The following is an 18,028-nucleotide window of genomic DNA, read 5'->3' on the forward strand; positions in this document are numbered from 1 at the left end:
CAGCCCAGCTGAGTGTCATCATTGATTTGCATTGAACTGTGTGATGCTTGGGGGCGACGCCTCACTGCAGAAGCAGTGGTTAAAAGTGCTCTGTTAGGCGTGTGCTCTGTAAGCTGAGACTGCATGCACATAACGTCTGAGGCTGGCGTGCGTGTAGGAGGGCGTGGGCGCGCCCGGCGCTGAGCAGAGGAATCGCCGAGGGGAGTGATCCCGTGGCAGGGGCGAGGAGCCGTGGAGGCCGGTAAGGCAGGATTGTTTTGTGTGTCCAGGGACTCCCTGCGGAGAGGGAGTGCTTTGTGTGGGAAGCGAGGAGAACGCCGATTCCTGACAGTATGTATGTGTGTGTATATATATGTATATGTGTGTGTATATATGTATGTATATGTATATGTATATGTGTATATATATATATATATATGTGTATGTATGTAGGCTGCCACTATATCAATCATACTATGAATGTACAGAAATAATAATAAAAAAAGTGTAAACACTTCCCCGCTCGTGCTTGCAAAATTATGCAGGACACCCTGTGCTCATGCTTGGAGAGTTGGTGATGTCACCGCTCTCCGTGGCAACGTGGACGCAGCCTAATTTTGCAAGAGCGAGCTGTTGAAGTATGTAAGTATTTAGGCTGCGCTTATAGTGCCGGCGACGCGACGTCTCCCGAAAACAAATGCATTGTCGTCGCCGCCTCGTTCGCTTATAGTAAGCGTGACGTGCTGACGCAATTTTTTGAAGCCGGCTATATTTGATTTTTCAGGGGCTGTCACCTCATGTGACAGCCCCATAACCAATCAATGGCCTGGTCTCCCACACCGACGCCGCAAAGCGAAATACAACTTTCGCTAGCGTTGCCGTCGCGGGCACTATATGTGCGGCCTTAGACATATATGTATTTACATTGTATACCGTTTAATAAAGGTTTTTTTTTTTTGTGATTTTGATTACATCAGGCAGGGGGGGCCCGAGAAATTTCATGGATAAAAAGGGGGGCTCGGCATAAAAACTTTGCTCACCCCTGTCCTATGGTTAGTTGCAATGTCCCTCTTGCTGCTTTAGTGATTTATTTATTTTTTCCTTTAAATCTAATTTTAGGGTACAATGCAAATGAAGATGGCCAGAAACGTAGTATGTTCCCAAGAAGGGATGGTAGGAAAATAAATATTTATTCGTGTGCTCTCCTACCACTTTTTAATGGTGGCTCTGTTTGCCTCTTCTATTCCCTTGCCTCACTATCCTGACATTGTGCATGTTAGTTGAGCTTTATAGTAAGGGAGCATAGATATTTCAGTTGTCTGCTCTGGAATGTAATCCTGAAAGCACAGCAAAGCTCACTCACAAGCAAATATCAATGAGTATCTTTAAAGTTGGGAACTAATGAGCCTTAAGAGAACACTGATAAGTGACAAGAGGTTGTCACTACAAGTCCCTAAAGCTTGCACTCATTGTAAACAGTAAAATATACATTAAGTACCAGTTAAATAACTAATATCAAATTATTACAGACCAAATGGGAAATATCCACGTAAACCTAACTTATAGCACAACTAAAAATATACAATTTTATTACATGCTAGAAACTGACGAAATGCATAAAATGAAAACTAATAAACCATAAATAAGTGTCCCCATATGAACGAAATGGACAGTATACGGTAAATAAAAATGCTAGTATGAACACAAGTGTAAAGCCCTGTCAGAACATGAGGGGCCGGTGTCCATAATATACTAACAATGCTAATTGGCTTCACCACAAAACACTGCAGAGTAGCAGCATATCACATTGATACTTAGTTCCCAAACAGGCTCAAAATAAAGCTATCCAATAGTAACAATAAATGTGTCATTTATACATACGTAACCACCATAATAATGGTGTAGAGTGGATGTAAGGGGTTAATTGTAAGGCAGAATAAACAAAACCCCACACAAACAGGAGTAAATAAGACAGCTTTTAGGAACTATATTGCCTCTAATCTTCCCCAGAGAAGAAGCGCATTGATTGCGCGAAACGGTCGTTGGGCATTAGTGACGTCACTGCGGTGATGGTCACGTGGGAACGCGATGGATAACACTTTCATCTTTTGATTTTTATCCATGTTGCAGATCTGTGAGCTACTTGGGACGTTTATTTCAATGGTGCCCCAGCAGCAATTCACATCAGGTTGTATGCTTTCAGCCCTATTAGAGGCAATATAGTTCCTAACAGCTGTCTTATTTACTCCTGTCTGTGGGTTTTTGTTTATTCTGCCTTACTATTAACCCCTTACATCCACTCTACACCATTATTATTGTGATTACTTATGTATAAGTGACACATTTATTGTTACTATTGGATAGCTTTATTTTGAGCTTGTTTTGGAACTAAGTATCAATGTGATATGCTGCTATTCTGCAGTGTTTTGTGGTGAAGGTAATTAGCATTGTTAGTATATTATGGACACTGGCCCCTCATGTTCTGACAGGGCTTTACACTTGTGTTCATACTAGCATTTTTGTTTACCGTGTACTGTCCGTTTCATTCACATGGGGACTCTTATTTTTTTTTTTTTTATGGTTTATTAGTTGTCACTTTATGCATTTCGTCGGTTTTTAGCATTTAATAAAATTGTATATGTTTTAGTTGTGCTATAAGTTAGGTTTACATGGATATTTCCCATTTGGTCTGTAATAATAATTTGATATTAGTGGTACTAGTTATTTAACTGGTACCTAATGTATGTTTTACTGTTTACAATTAGTGCAAGCTTTAGGGACGTTTAGTGACAACCTCTTGTCACTTATCAGTGTTCTCTTATGATTTTTCCCTATGCACCGTTGATTTCTTTCTTATGTAGTTGGTGAGCAAGGTGTTTTTGTGTTTATTTAACTAATGAGCCTTGCAGGCTTATTTGTTTTTTTTTTTTTTTTGTAATTCCACTTTCAAAGCTTTTATCCTAAACGAGAATAAGCCTTTTGCTATATAGACATGCCCTATGCGATTTAATATTTGGGCCAGTTTCTCCTACGTCTTTTCTAGAGATGGGAAGTCTTAATTTGATTAAAACTGTTCCTTGGATACCTAGCAGGATGAGAATAGTGTTTTACTGTTGATGCAATTTTTTTTTCTTTTTCTTCTTATGCCACAACCTTAACATTTCAATGCTTTCTATCTTTGAGCAATATAAGTTATTTTAAATCCTGAGATGCAGGGTAGCTGGCATATGTAGAAGTAGTGGTGTATTCTTTTTGCTGTTTCTATTGAGTTCTGTAATGAAAAAAAAAACCACACACACACACACACACACGCACACACGCCCGTGGCGACTGGATTTGACCCCGTGGTGGCCGCCCAAGCAGGGGCGGGACTAGGGGGCGAGTAGATTTTTGGTTGATTTGTCAACCACTGTGTGTGTGTGTGTGTGTGTGTGTGTGTGTGTGTTTTATCATAATTGGCTTTTTCAATCAGCAATTTGCCTGTGTGGGGAGTCGCCTAATACGGCTCAATCCTTGTTTTTCAAGTCTGTTCAGCCGTTTAATCAGACCACCTAATTGCTGTGCTCCCTTTCTAGTACTGTTTTAATGATGTAATCTTTTTTTTCTTTTATAGTACAAATATAAACTGACTTTTGTACTGTCTGACTGTATTAAGCTACTACTATATATGTATATATTTTTTATATATATATTTTTTTATATTTCTTTTAGTCTTTGGTGGCAAGGAACAAGGACTACAACATACAGGGTTTTCAGGAAGAGGTGGTAAGGGCTGTTCTTGTTTACTCTTTGATTAGTACGATTTTTGAGCATTTAACAACTTACATTTTTACTCCTCATTACTATACTTGTATCAATTGGGGAATACTGTTATGGTTGATACAGTACAAGCTCATTTTGTTCAAAGTTTGTTTCTCGGATATCATCACTTAGTTGGTAAGCTATCCTGAACAGGTCCATGTTCTGACTGTACAGTCTGCATTGCACAGTAAGACTAGATTGCAACATTTCAAAAGGCCAATTAGATTTGTAGTTATTTACCACTAGCATCTTATAATAATTTTATTTCATGTAGTACTTTTCTTCCAAAGGGATTCAAAGTGCTTCACAAATACAAAATATTTTTCCTGATCACCCTGGCAGTGAGCACCCTTGGGTTAATCCCTTCTCACTCTAGGTAGGACAGGAAGTAGGCTTTTGCAGGTAGGCCATATAAGGCCCCTCCCTCTACCTGCACATTAGTCTTTTTCCTGTCCTCACAGCTAGGAGTAGGATTTTTTATTTTGTAAGGGACTCACCTACTGCACCTAGTGCAGATATCCAGGGTCTCAGCCTCTCTGCCCTGAAGCTCCGATCGACGCGCCCTGCTGGTGGCAAGACGGAGACCCCTTAGAGTCGGGGGAGCCCCTGGAACCCATTACATCCGTGGGGTGGGGAGCAGCTGCAGCCGCGGGCGGGGAAGCTTACGTGCAAAAAACCCGTTACCAACCGAAGGTAAACAGAGGGGGTGCATAGCAGCTGCAGCTGAGAGCCGTGGAGACCCAGACTCACCGCACTAGCGTCTGGTACGCTGCGGTAAAAGTACCCCAGGTGCCCGCTACACGCGGAGGGGGGAGCAGCCATAGCTGCGAGCCGGAGAAAGGCTCAAATTGACCGGGCTAGCGTCTGGAACGCTGCGGTAGAGGGAACAGTGCACGCGGCCGCACGGGAGCGCGCGCGTGAGGTTCCGGACGGCAGATGCGTGCACAGACACGCGGGCCGTGCACGAGCACTTGATGACGTCATAGAAGCGACGAACACACTGTGTGTATGTGTGAGTGAGAGCTGCAACATAGAACGCTCAGCAGGGAGAAGCCAAGTGCTGGAAATGGTTTTGAAATGGAAACACCCAAAACTTCAGTTCCCAAGACTAGGTGAGTCCTTAGTTTTTAGTTCTACATGGGAAAGAGAGATGGTCTATATACATTAGGGTGTATGTTTAGTATTTATTTTGTTTTTATAAATTAGTCGGTGGTTTCCCTCCCAGAAGCAGGATCTTCAAAAGGGACGGGGGAATCCCTGCAACATAAATGAAAGGTTGCTAAGAAAACTAAATGGTGTTCAGCTTGTGAGAAACCAGCCCTAATAGGGAAGTAATTATGTGAAGATTGTCTTAAGGCACCTGCAGGTGATACCAATGAACAAATGAGCACTTTCCTTATTGATGAAGGAGGCTGTTAAACAGAGTGTTGATGCGGCAGTCCAGCAAGCTGTTAACCCTGCGCAGGAAAGATCTAGATCCCAGACCAGTCTGGATAAGGGGAAAGGTTTTTCTTCATATGAGTCTTACATTGATTGTTTTCATGTGTCAGAGGGTGAAATGGATTCATCAGATCAAGATATTCAGTAAGAGGAATCTGAATTTGATGTAGAAAGGGTGGATCCACTCATCAAAGCCATGATACAGGCTTTGGAACTGGAAGACACTGAGTAGTTAACCCACAAAAAAGATAAACTTTTTGGGGCGAGACAAAGAGTGTCCTGGCTGCTTCAAGAGTTTCTGTACTGGCCTGCTGTTTGACAAAGCTAAGCAGTCTGCTGCTGCTGCTTTAAAAAGGTAGAGTCTTTCCTATCCATCAAGTAATTAAGGACCTCATTCAGGTGGAGTTGGCGCAACCAGACGCCAGAGTATTTACGCCTAAAAGGTTTGGGAAGATGTATCCATTCCCACAAGAGGAGGTAACATTTTGGGATGTCAGCCCAAAGGTGGATACTGCTATTTCCAGAATAGTAGAAAAGACCATAATTCCAATAGAGGAACCTGCGTTATTGGAGGACGCTATGGATAGGAAGAGGGATACGTATTGAAGAAAGCATACGTTACCGCAGGAACATCCTCAAACCTGCCATAACAACTACGTCAGCAGCAAGGGCTATGCGAGTGTGGATTGCCAACATTGAAGAAGCAATATACAAAGGTGTGGAAAGAAGTGCTATTCTTAAAGCACTGTCAGAAGTAAAATGAGCAGCCAAATCTATGGTGCTGGCGGTATCAGCAAGAAGGGCTTTATGGCTCAGACAGTGGATGGCTGACACAGCATCAAAGAACAACTTGTGTGGATTACCATTGAAGGTGAGTTCCTCTTCGGTAACAAACTGGATGCAATAATAACAAAAGCATCAGGAGGTAAGAGCATTTTATCCCTCAGGAAAACAGGGCAGAAGATTCGGTTTCCAAAAGGCTAATAGAAACCAATATAAGGAAGCAAAGGCATATAGACCTGGCAGGTCATCTCCAAGACAAACAACATGGAGGGGCGGCCAGAACCGGCTTTTTCGTGACAGTTGCCAGTTGGAGGGCGACTGAAGCAGTTTTCTGCAACATGGGCCCAAACAAAACAGGACAATTGGGTATTACAGACCATTCGTCAGGGGTACAGTATAGAATTCAGAGAGATGCCAATAAGAAATATGGGCTTAATAACATGGATACAGTCCAAGGAAAAAAGAAGGCAGATGAATTCGGCTTTAAAGAAATGATTACAGGCAGAAGTAATAAAGAAGGTACCTCAGGAAGAGGAAGTGGAATTTATTCCAGAATTTTTCTAGTAAAGAAACCTACAGGGGAGTACAGAGCAATCCTAGACCTAAGAAATGTGAATTTATTCTTGAAAATAAGAAAATTCAAGATGGTGTCGTTGAACCTGATTATTCAAGAGGTACAACCAGGAGACTGGATGGTGGCGATAGACTTAAACGATGCTTATCTACATGTGCCCATAGCAAAGGGACACCAAAGATGCCTAAGGTTTACAGTAAATCAATATCAGTATCAGTACACAGCACTGCCATTTGGTCTGGCAACTTCCCCAAGGACGTTTACAAAGGTTCTAGCCCCTCTAGTGGCAGAAATGAGAGAAAGAGGGGTAGAAATATACCCATACCTGGACGACATCCTGGTAAAATCAAGGAGTCTGGAGAAACTCCAGCAAGACCAGAAGATGGTAATAACCTTCCTGGAACACCACGGTTGGTTAAATAAACAGAGACAAGAGCCATCTCATGCCCACTCAGCTGTTAAGATTTCTGGGGGTAGAATTTGATACAGCAAAAGGAGAAGTGAGACTACCAGACGCAAAGAGGCAAGACATAGCCATGCAACAAAGAAGCTCAGGAAAGCTACCAGGACTTCAGCAGAAGAATGCATGAAGCTCCTAGGGAAATTCGCTTCAACATTAAGCGTCACAAAATGGGCAGCAATACATATGAGACCACTGCAAAACAATTTTCTGCAACAATGGAACGGGAATCGCAAGGACACAAGACAAAGAATCTTGTTACATCCACACACAAAACAGGAATTAAAGTGGTGGGAAGATACCCGAAACCTGGAAAAAGGACAAACACTACACCCAGTGCATTGGGTAAGAATTACAACAGATGCGAGCAACACAGGTTGGGGTGTCCAGATGGGAGAACCATTGGTGCAAGGAACCAGGAAAAGCATCTTCCATCAAATCTGCTGGAATTAAAAGCAGTACAAAGGGCCTTAGAAGCTTTCCAAGACCATATAAGAGGTGGCTGTATAAAAATAGAATCGGACAACAGGTCAGTTGTCAAGTATATAGCCGAACAAGGAGGAACCAGGAGCAGAAAGCTGATGAACCTCACAGCAGAAATCCTCTTTTGGGCAGAGTGCCACTTGTCGGAAATTACAGCCATACATATCCCAGGACTAGAAAATGTCACAGCAGACTTTCTAAGTCGGAACATCATACACCCAGGAGAATGGGCGTTATATCCACAGGTGTTTCAAGAACTGGTAGAGCGATGGGGTCAGCCAGACATATATCTCATGGCGACACACCAAAACCGCAAGGTAAGGAACTACTGTGCCAGACCGTTTCATCCAAGCGCACAAGGTACAGATGCTCTCAGTTTCAAATGGCACTTCAAGTTGGCATACCTGTTCCCTCCAATTCCCCTAATTCCGAAAACAATCAGGAAAATCAGGGAAGACCAAGCAGAGGTGATATTCGTAGCACCCTACTGGCCAAGAAGGCTTTGGTTCACACACTTGGTAAATATGGCAGTATATACACCATGGCACATACCAGATCGCAAAGGGTTGATGCGACAGGGGCCAATATGTCATCCGAATGCCAAACAATGGGCTTTGACGGCATGGCGATTGAGCAGGAAACATTGAGACTGAAAGGTTGTTCAGACAAAACAATCCAAACCCTTTTACAAGCAAGGAAAAGTTCCACATCGAAGTATACCATAGAATCCGGCTTTGCTTTCGCGATTGGTGTGAAAAGGAAAAACAGAAGTCCTTTCACCTAGAATTGTATCAATTGTGGAGTTCCTGCAAAAAGGATTTGAGAAAGGTCTCAGTCTTAGCTCATTGAAAGTACAGGTGTCTGCATTATCAGCCTTGTTGGAAAGAAATCTGGCAATGGAAAGATTGATCATCAGATTCTTTCAGGCAGTTAAAAGGTTAAGACCTCAAATCAAGAACAGGGTACCTACATGGGACTTGTCCCTAGTATTGGATGTACTAACAGCAGCTCCGTTTGAACCTATACAGGAGATAGGCTTAAAATAATTATCATGGGAAATGGCGTTTTTGATAGCAATCACCTCAGCAAGGAGAGTGGGAGAACTACAGGCTCTATCAGCCAAGGAACCATTCCTAGTCATACATCTAGACAAGGCAGTTCTCAGACCAGTACATCAATTCCTGCCAAAAGTTGTATCACAGTTCCATATGAATCAAGAAATTGTGATTCCGACATTCTGTCCAGAACCAAAGAATAAGAAAGAAGAAAGACTAGACAAATTAGATGTGGTAAGATGTCTAAAAGTGTACCTGGAAAGGATGCGAGATATCAGAAAGTCAGACAGACTATTCATCAATTCCAGAGGGACCGAAGAAAGGTCAAGAAGCATCAAAGACAACAATTTCCCAGTGGATAGTGTCTTGTATTAAAAGGCTTATGAAAGCAAAGGACAAGATAAACCTTTGAACATTAAAGCTCATTCTACAAGGGCCATGTCTACTTCATGGGCATTTAAAGCCCAGGATACACCAGGACAGATATGCATAGCGGCAGTCTGGTCCTCATTCAATACATTCTTGAAATACTGCAGACTAGACGTACAATCATCAGCTGACGCAAGCTTTGGTCGTAGAGTGATAGAATATGTAGTGAAATAAGTATAAGGTGTATTAATAAAGGTCAAACTGATAAGGCATTAACTGGTGGTGTTTATTCTGATGTATCCCTCCCTAAAAATTTTCACTGCTTGGGTATGTCCCAAGGGTGCCCACTGCCAGGGTGATCAGGAAAGGAGAAAATTTAAAACAACTTACCGTAATTTTCTTTTCCTGGAACCATGGCAGTGGGCACATAGGGAGGGTAACTATGTATGTCTAATGCCTATCAGTTATATATTTTCAGCTATGGAAGAATCGTAAGACTAATGTGCAGGTAGAGGGAGGGGCCTTATATGGCCTACCTGCAAAAGTCTACTTCCTGTCCTACCTAGAGTGAGAAGGGATTAACCCAAGGGTGCCCACTGCCATGGTTCCAGGAAAAGAAAATTACGGTAAGTTGTTTTAAATTTTCTCCTTTTTTCAAGCAGTCCCTGACCTGATAAGTTTACAACCTCTTTTGGTGCCTGGTGCCTGTAGCTAGTGATTTTTTGCCCATGGTCACAAGGAGTTGAAACCATGGCTTTTTTTTTTGTGTGTGTGTGTCTCACAATCACTCTTGGCCCTAAAGTGTACAAATGGCACTAACCTGTTTAAGAAAACAAAGCACCATGATATATAACAGATTTTAAAAGTATAACTACAAATGATTGAGGTGCCTTCTGCTGTACAGCTCAATTAAGTCACTACTGACACCTCGGTGCAGGACATTGTCTCTCAGACTCTCTCAGTTGCGCAAAGGATTAGCGTTACAGAAAGTATTACCTACAGCTTGTCTTGACAACGCGTTTCATATTTCTTTGGTCTGCTTCGTCAGGTGAGGGTACATTGCTGCACTATATATCCCTTGTATGCACTTCAAAAAACGAATCGTGAAGATTGAAGTACATATATAAGGGACATGAAGTGCAGCCATGTACCCACTTATGACGAAGCAGATTAAGAATTGCGAAACGCAGACGAAAGACGCTGTAGCTGATATGGTGCCGAGCATCATAGGGTGACGCCCATATAAATATCGGTTGCCCAAACTGGATAAACCAAGGGCATGGTGCCTTATGCATGAACCAAAAACAATTCTCATCAACATGGCTAACTCCTAAAACCCTTGATGCAACTATTGCCATTCAGAGATAATCCATTTCTAGGATAGGGAGGTCAAAGAGAGGAGATGGGCTGTTACTTTATATTGAAGACACCTAACAATTAATGCTGCAGAACTGCCCCACCCTCTTCAAATCCTGGTTCACAAAATGTGTTTCCCTTTCTCTAAGCCCATTCTTATTGCTTGCATCTACTGCCCCATTCCAGTCCTTGACTGATATCACTGTTGCTTGGCACTATTTCCTCTCTGAACAGGAAGTTTGAGCTGTTGGCGATTTAAACTTCAATTGTCTTGACCCTAAAAACAACAAAATCCCGTCAATTCAAGTCACTAAACCTAACCCAACTAATTTGCTATCCCACATGGCCAAACCTAAAATCTCACAACCATCCCTTGTTAGACCGGATTCTATCATCTAGTCCCAGCAGAATCCAATCTGGTATTCTACCTGACATTTTCAGTGACCATGCAATAGTTACATACAGGCATACCCCGTTTTACATACACCCGTTTTACGTACACTCGCAAGTACGTACACTTTTTTTTAACTGCACCATACCTCTGTGTACGTACTCAGTGCTTCGCGAGTATGGACACCAGGGGGCGGGGCGCGTGCACGGCAGCGTGCACTTGCGGCGGCGTGCGCACCTCTGCATTACTCACCTCCTTGAAGCTCCTTCAGTCTTCTCTCACGGAGCGGGAGAGGAGGGGGGAGTGCAGGGGGCGGCGCGCGCACGGCTGCGGCTGCGTGCGCACATCTTCAATGTCTCCCCCTCCTTGAAGCTCCTTCAGTCTTCTCTCACGGAGCGGGAGAGGAGGGGGGAGTGCAGGGGGCGGCGCGCGCACGGCTGCGGCTGCGTGCGCACATCTTCAATGTCTCCCCCTCCTTGAAGCTCCTTCAGTCTTCTCTCACGGAGCGGTAGAGGAGGGGGGAGTGCAGGGGGCGGCGCGCGCACGGCTGCAGGTTGCGTGCGCACATCTTCAATGTCTCCCCCTCCTTGAAGCTCCTTCAGTCTTCTCTCACGGAGCGGTAGAGGAGGGGGGAGTGCAGGGGGCGGCGCGCGCACGGCTGCAGGTTGCGTGCGCACATCTTCAATGTCTCCCCCTCCTTGAAGCTCCTTCAGTCTTCTCTCACGGAGCGGGAGAGGAGGGGGGAGTGCAGGGGGCGGCGCGCGCACGGCTGCGGCTGCGTGCGCACATCTTCAATGTCTCCCCCTCCTTGAAGCTCCTTCAGTCTTCTCTCACGGAGCGGTAGAGGAGGGGGGAGTGCAGGGGGCGGCGCGCGCACGGCTGCAGGTTGCGTGCGCACATCTTCAATGTCTCCCCCTCCTTGAAGCTCCTTCAGTCTTCTCTCACGGAGCGGGAGAGGAGGGGGGAGTGCAGGGGGCGGCGCGTGCACGGCTGCAGGTTGCATGCGCACATCTTCAATGTCTCCCCCTCCTTGAAGCTCCTTCAGTCTCCTCACACGGAGCGGGAGAGGTGGGGGGAGTGCAGGGGGCGGCGCGCGTGCACGGCTGGGCTGCGTGCGCATTTTTTAATATACTCCCCCTCCTTCTGTCTCCTCCAACGGAGTAGAAGTGGAGGAAGGAGGGGGGAGTGCAGGGGGCGGCGCGCGTGCACTGCTGTGGCTGAGTGCGCACCTGATAATATGCTCCCCCTCCTTCTGTCTCCTCCAACGGAGCAGAAGTGGAGGAAGGAGGGGGGAGTGCAGGGGGCGGCGCGCGCACGGCTGCGGCTGCGTGCGCACCTCTTAATTGACTCCCCCTCCTTCTGTCTTTTCCAACGAAGCAGAAGTGGAAAATTAGAAAAAGGGATAGCGTTGTTGCAGACATGGAGAGACTCTTAATAATTTGGATGGAAAATCAGACGGCACGCAATGTTCCTATAAACCAGGCAATTATTCAAAGTAAAGCCTTAAGCCTATTCAATGACCTGAAGGCTAAGAAAGGTGAGGCAGCGAAGGATGCAGAATTTGTTGCAAACCGTGGATGGTTTGATAGGTTCAAGAAGAGGGCTAACATACATAACATCAAAGTGCAAGGAGAGGCAGCGGCTGCAGAAAGCTATCCACTTGACCTTGCCAAAATAATTGATGACGAAGGCTACCTAAAAGATCAAATTTTTAATGTGGATGAGACTGATCTGTTCTGGAAGAAGATGCCTGCAAGAACCTTCATTGCAAGAGAGGAGAAAACAATGCCTGGCTACAAAGCAGCTAAAGATAGAATAACCCTTATGTTAGGTGGCAATGCTTCTGGTACCTTAAAGCTAAAACCTATGCTAATTTATCGCTGGCAAAACCCTAGAGCTTTAAAGAACTATGTTAAATGTAGACTTCCAGTGCATTGGAGGTCTAATAGAAAAGCATGGGTGACTGCAGCCCTTTTCGAAGACTGGTTTGACACCTGCTTTGTACCTGAGGTGAAAGCCTATTGCAGGGACAACAATATCCCTTTCAGAATTTTGCTTCTTGTAGACAATGCTCCTGGCCACCCTCGATCGTTAAATGAGCTGAACCCTAACATTCGAGTGGAATTCCTACCACCGAATACCACCTCACTACTGCAGCCCATGGACCAATGTGTTATAGCCACCTTCAAGCTGAACTACTTAAAAAGAACATTCAGTAAGTGTATTGCTGCAATAGACAGTGAAGAGGGAACAGGGCAAGAAGTCCTAAAGAAATTCTGGAAAAGCTACAATATCTTGGATTGCATCAAAACCATGCTTGGAAAGACATAAAGGAAACAACAATGAAAGGGGCCTGGAAAAAAATATGCCCACACTTAGTTGACGATTTTGAAGGCTTTGACGATTCTGATTCTGAAGATAATGTTACAGAAAATATTGTAGAGATGGCAAGGCAGTTAGAGCTGGAAGTGGTGGCAGAAGATGTTGCTGAACTTCTGGCGTCCCATTCTGAGCCCCTCAGCAATGAAGATCTTCTGGAACTTGAAGAGGAGAGAGAAGAAGATGATGTGCAGGATGAGGTTGAGACCATCGAACAGCCTGAAGGCCTATCTTCAAAAATTCTCTTTGAAGCTTTCCGTCATCTTGATAGCGCCATGGCTCTTTTTGAAAAGCATGACAGGGACTTTGAAAGAAGTTCCAAAGTCAATGCAATCATTTCGGGGGGCTATGCCTGTTACAAAGAAATATACAGAGAAAAGAAAAGAGCTACACTTCAAACCTCCTTAGACACCTACTTTCCTAAAAGATCAACAGCAGCCAGTCAATCTCCCAGACCATCAACATCCACTGAAAGTCCACCTCGAGCATCGACATCAGCCCCAAGCCCTACTCCTATTATTATTTCTACTTCAAGTAGTCCATCGAAATCGCCCGCAAGAAAGCGTCTAGCCCTTGATGACTCTACTTAATCTACATAACAGCCCCACACAGCAGGAATTAGAGAGAATTTGTTGCTGCCAAGGATCATATGGTTTGATTTGCTGTTTGCTGTTCAGTGGATTGGAACTCTTGCTGGTTCTGGACTCTAGCTACTTTGAGCTGTTGCTCTGTTTTGCTGTGCATCACATTATCTTTGATTGTGGGATTTGGTTGATTATTGGTTGGGGAAAGAGGGATAAGGGCCTGAAGAAGGGGTATCCACTTCGAAACGTTGCCCCCTTAATTTACCCTCCCGCCATTGTTTTTCCCCCACACCCTGTCTATTGTCTCTCTCACCCCTTACCCCGTGTTCTTTCCCCATACTACGTATATCCTAGAGTTCTATTATTCGTTTGTGTGACATCTCTCCAAGTTATTGTTATCTTGTGTATTCATTAAATTATTCTCATTTTTGGCTTATGTCCTGGTTGACAATTTTTTGGTAGTCAGTGAATGCTGGAACATTGGTTGATATTTGGTTACTGCTATAGGGGGAATTAGGGTTCTCCTTGTTCCTGCTGCACCTGGCATTTAGTTATTTGTTATTCCAATTTTAAGTGCTGTTTATCGCTTTTTGTTTTGTGTTACAGTAAAAATACTGTACAGTAGAAGATATGCCCTCTCTTTCATCCTTCCTACATAATTTTCTGTTCATCCATTTTGCATCTGCCAGCACTAGTAAGAAAAATAAATCAGCTGACATTAAAAATTTTCTTTCAATAAAGCCTACTGTATTTATTTTGGTTACAAATGCATTCTTTACATCACTTATGCACATATATGATGTTTGCAGTACAGTACATGCACTGTAAAGTGGAAAAAAGGTCGTGCTTCACTTTAAGTACATTTTCACTTTACATACATGCTCCGGTCCCATTGCGTATGTTAAAGCGGGGTATGCCTGTAGTAAATAGTAGAGAAGGTTGAAAAAATACATACGTCCAACTTCAACGTATGCTAAATTTAGACGACTGATACTTATCCTATATTTGTACTTGCAGTATATTGATCCAGAGGAAGTCAAACAAAATACCCCAATGAAATATCATCTAATATCTCCTAAGGGAAAAATTAATTCCTTCCTGACTCCAAGAATTGGCAATTGGATTTCTCTCTAGATCAACATCCCTTCCATGTTTTCTAATTTGGTAAATCCCTTTCCTTTTTTAAAATGTCCAACTTTTTTTTTTTTTAAACAAATCTATTGTATCTGCAACCATGTATTACCATGGGTAATGAATTCCACATTTTAATTGCCCTTACTGTAGAGAACCCTTTCCTTTGCTGGTGAAATCTCCTTTTCTCCAACCTTAAGGGATAACCCTGTGTCGTTTGTATTGCTCGTGGGATGAATAGTTCTTTTGAAAGCTCTTTTTATTGTCCCCGAATATATTTGTATAGAGTTATCATATTCCCTCTTAGATACACTTTTTTAAATGTAAACAAATCTAGCTTAGCTAGCCTCTCCTCATAAATCAGATTATCTATCCCTTTTATTATTTTGGTGACTGTCTTCTCTGCACTTTCTCTAGTTCCATAATGTATTTTCTAAGGAGTGGTGCCCCAAATTATACTCTATATTCAAGGTGCGGTCTAACTCAGCGGTGCACAAAGTGGGGGGCACAGGAGTTTGGGGGGGGCGGTTGCAGGGGCCCCACGCTCTTCCCCAAGGCTTTTATAGTGTGCCGGGGGATCGCGTGAGGCTTCTGCAACACTAAACCTACCATGATTCAGACGCTGTAACGCCACGTCACACGCATCCAATTACGCTGCGGGTCACTTGATGTGATGTCACGTGACACTGCAGCGTCATTTGGCGCAGCTGCAGGGTAGGAAGGTTGGGGGGGTCGCGATCAGGGCAGGCAAGACAGTGGGGCCCTGCAGCAAAAGTTTTTGCTCCACTGGTCTAACTAATGCTTTATTAAGGGGCCTAATTGTGTTCACTTCCCTTCCATCCATTTCCCATTTAATGTAAGATAAGATCTTCTTTGCGTTTGCACTTACTGCATGACTTTGGGCACTATTGATAAGCTTGCTCTCTACAAGCACTACTAATTTATCCCCATTTAATTTGTAAGTTGTCTGTTTGTTCTACTTCCCCAATGCATAACCGTACATTTATCTGTACTAAACCTCATCTGCCATTTACCTGCCCAAGTTTCCAGTCTATCCAAGTCTCTCTGGAGAGAAACTACACCGTGCTCTGATTCTTCTACCTTACACAATTTTTAGTGTCATCAGCTAAAATGGAGACTGCTCTCTCTGCCAACCTCGATGTCCTTAATAAACAAGCTTAAAAGCAGGGGTCGCAATACCTATCCGCTCACAACTTTAGCCCAACCTGCCAAAGTTCCATTTCTTCAACTTTGTTTATCCGTCAACCAGTTTTCAATCAAGGTGCAAATGTTTTTACCGTGTCCAATTTGCGTTATTTTGTACACCAACCTCTTGTATGGAACTGTATCCAAAGCCTTTGCAAAATCTAAGTAGATCACATCAACTGCATTACCCCGGTCTAAATTCCTACTTGCTGCCTCACAGAAACTAATTAGTTTGGCATGATCTATCCTTCATAAATCCATACTCCCTATTACAAAAAATGTTGTATTCCATTAGGTATTCCTGAATATTAACCCGTACTAAAACTTCAAGTAGTTTCCCCACTATTGAAGTCAGGCCTGTAATTCCCTGGTTGTGATCTTGCTCCCTTTATAAATGTAGGCACCACATCTGCTTTACGCCAATCTTGTGGTACTGAGCCAGTGCAAATGGTCGTTGAATATTAAATAGAATGGTTTGGCTATTACTGAACTCCTCCTTGAACTCTTGGATCTATGCCATCGGTGCCAGGTGCCTTATTTACTTAAACTTTATCAAGCTGCCTATGAATTTCTTCCTCCGTTAACCAATTGTTTGTTAATATTGAGGTTGTGACTTCCTCCTGCGACACTGCTATTGTAATTGATTCTTTCCTGGTAAATACAGAGGCAAAGAATTAATTTAATACCTCTGCTTTTTCATTATCTCCAATCTGCTTGACAATCTCACACTGAAAGGGATTTTCTTTTCTGATTTTTGTTGTTAATGTACTTAAAGAACTTTTTAGGGTTAATCTTTCTATTGCAGTCCGTTTTTCTTTATTCATTTTAGCGAAATGTTATTGCCCTGTTAGATATAAATTACAGCAGGGCCCCGCTTCTTGGCGCTTCGCTTTTCGGCGATCTGCCGATACGGTGGCGAGAAAGGGGCCGCCATCTTTGATTCCCAGTCGCGCATGCGCAGAACAGGCGGTTGCGCGTGTGCAGACCGGTGTCTGCGCGCGCATACCGAAGTTTGCGCGCGCAGACCATAGGCCGGGCATGCGCATTACGGCGGAAACGCCGTTCTGTGCATGCACAGAACTGAAAATCACCGGATCCGCGATTTTCACTATAAGGCGGGCCCCTGGAACGGAACCCGCCGTGTACCCGGGGGCCTGCTGTGTCTAAAAGTTTGTGCGTCCCTGTAGACCATTTGATTGGTCCGTTGGTCCGCCTGCTCTCCCACAACTCTCATTGGCCGGTGTCTTTCTCACCCCCCTCCCCCCATGTGTCCCGCCCCCCCACAGCTCTCATTGGCTGGTGCGCTCTAACCCACTGTTACACTCGCACACCACACTCATACTGCTTAGCCTCTTGCCCGTGTAGACTGATCAGACCGCTGAGCTTCCTCATACTGGGTGAGCCTACCCTGCGGATTCCATTCCTCACACACCACACTGAGACAGCCTCAACCGCTCACCCCTGGAGACGCTGATCACCACACCGACCAAAGTAAGTCGAACCCTGCTGTTGCGGATGGCGCCACTCCCCACCTCTCACCCCTCCCACCCTCACCCCTCCCACCCTCTCACCCCTCCGGCTCGTTTCGTAAAACCAAGCAGAGCACACGGCGCAACCACCCCACACCTCCAAACGCCTGCGTCTTACCGCCACTGCAGCTTGTGGATGATGCCGCTCAACCACCCCCTCCCTCACACCTCCTGACGGCTGCGCCATGCTGCAGGTGCTACTCGACGACACCACCCCACCGGCCTTGCCTTGGACCGGGGCCTAATTTTTTTTTAAAACTCAATAGTAGTATGAGCTTGGGAACCATGTGTCCGGAGCGTTCCTATTGGACTGCCTAGATGTCGCCGCGGGCTTCCACACGGGTCTTCCTCGCCATCCGTTGCTGACAGCAGGTAAGTAATGATATATTTTCTCGCTATCGTAAGATTACCCAGCTTCGGGCCCACTTTTCAGTTGCCGGGTCCGGGTAATTTCCGGGTAGCTGAAAATCCGCTGGGTAATTCCGGGTACTCGGTACATCACTAAAAT

The 18,028-nt window shown here is 44.4% G+C and overlaps 1 protein-coding gene across 13 annotated transcripts in view; it reads left to right on the top strand.

Annotated features, from left to right (window-relative positions):
- DDX4 (DEAD-box helicase 4) overlaps positions 1-18,028 on the top strand; it is a 126,167-nt gene that overhangs the window by 48,508 nt on the left and 59,631 nt on the right. For 8 of the 13 annotated variants that reach the window (XM_075589213.1, XM_075589212.1, XM_075589217.1 and 5 more), the window contains 2 exons: positions 1,099-1,152; positions 3,691-3,744. The exons of 2 other annotated variants lie outside the window; for them this stretch is intronic. In XM_075589213.1, the coding sequence (XP_075445328.1) occupies positions 1,099-1,152; positions 3,691-3,744 (108 nt within the window). The remainder of the gene's footprint in view (positions 1-1,098; positions 1,153-3,690; positions 3,745-18,028) is intronic. 3 more of the 13 variants (XM_075589219.1, XM_075589218.1, XM_075589222.1) reach the window with 1 other exon arrangement.

This window comes from Ascaphus truei, chromosome 1 (assembly GCF_040206685.1).
Source record: "Ascaphus truei isolate aAscTru1 chromosome 1, aAscTru1.hap1, whole genome shotgun sequence".
Classification (NCBI taxonomy): Eukaryota; Metazoa; Chordata; class Amphibia; order Anura; family Ascaphidae; genus Ascaphus; species Ascaphus truei.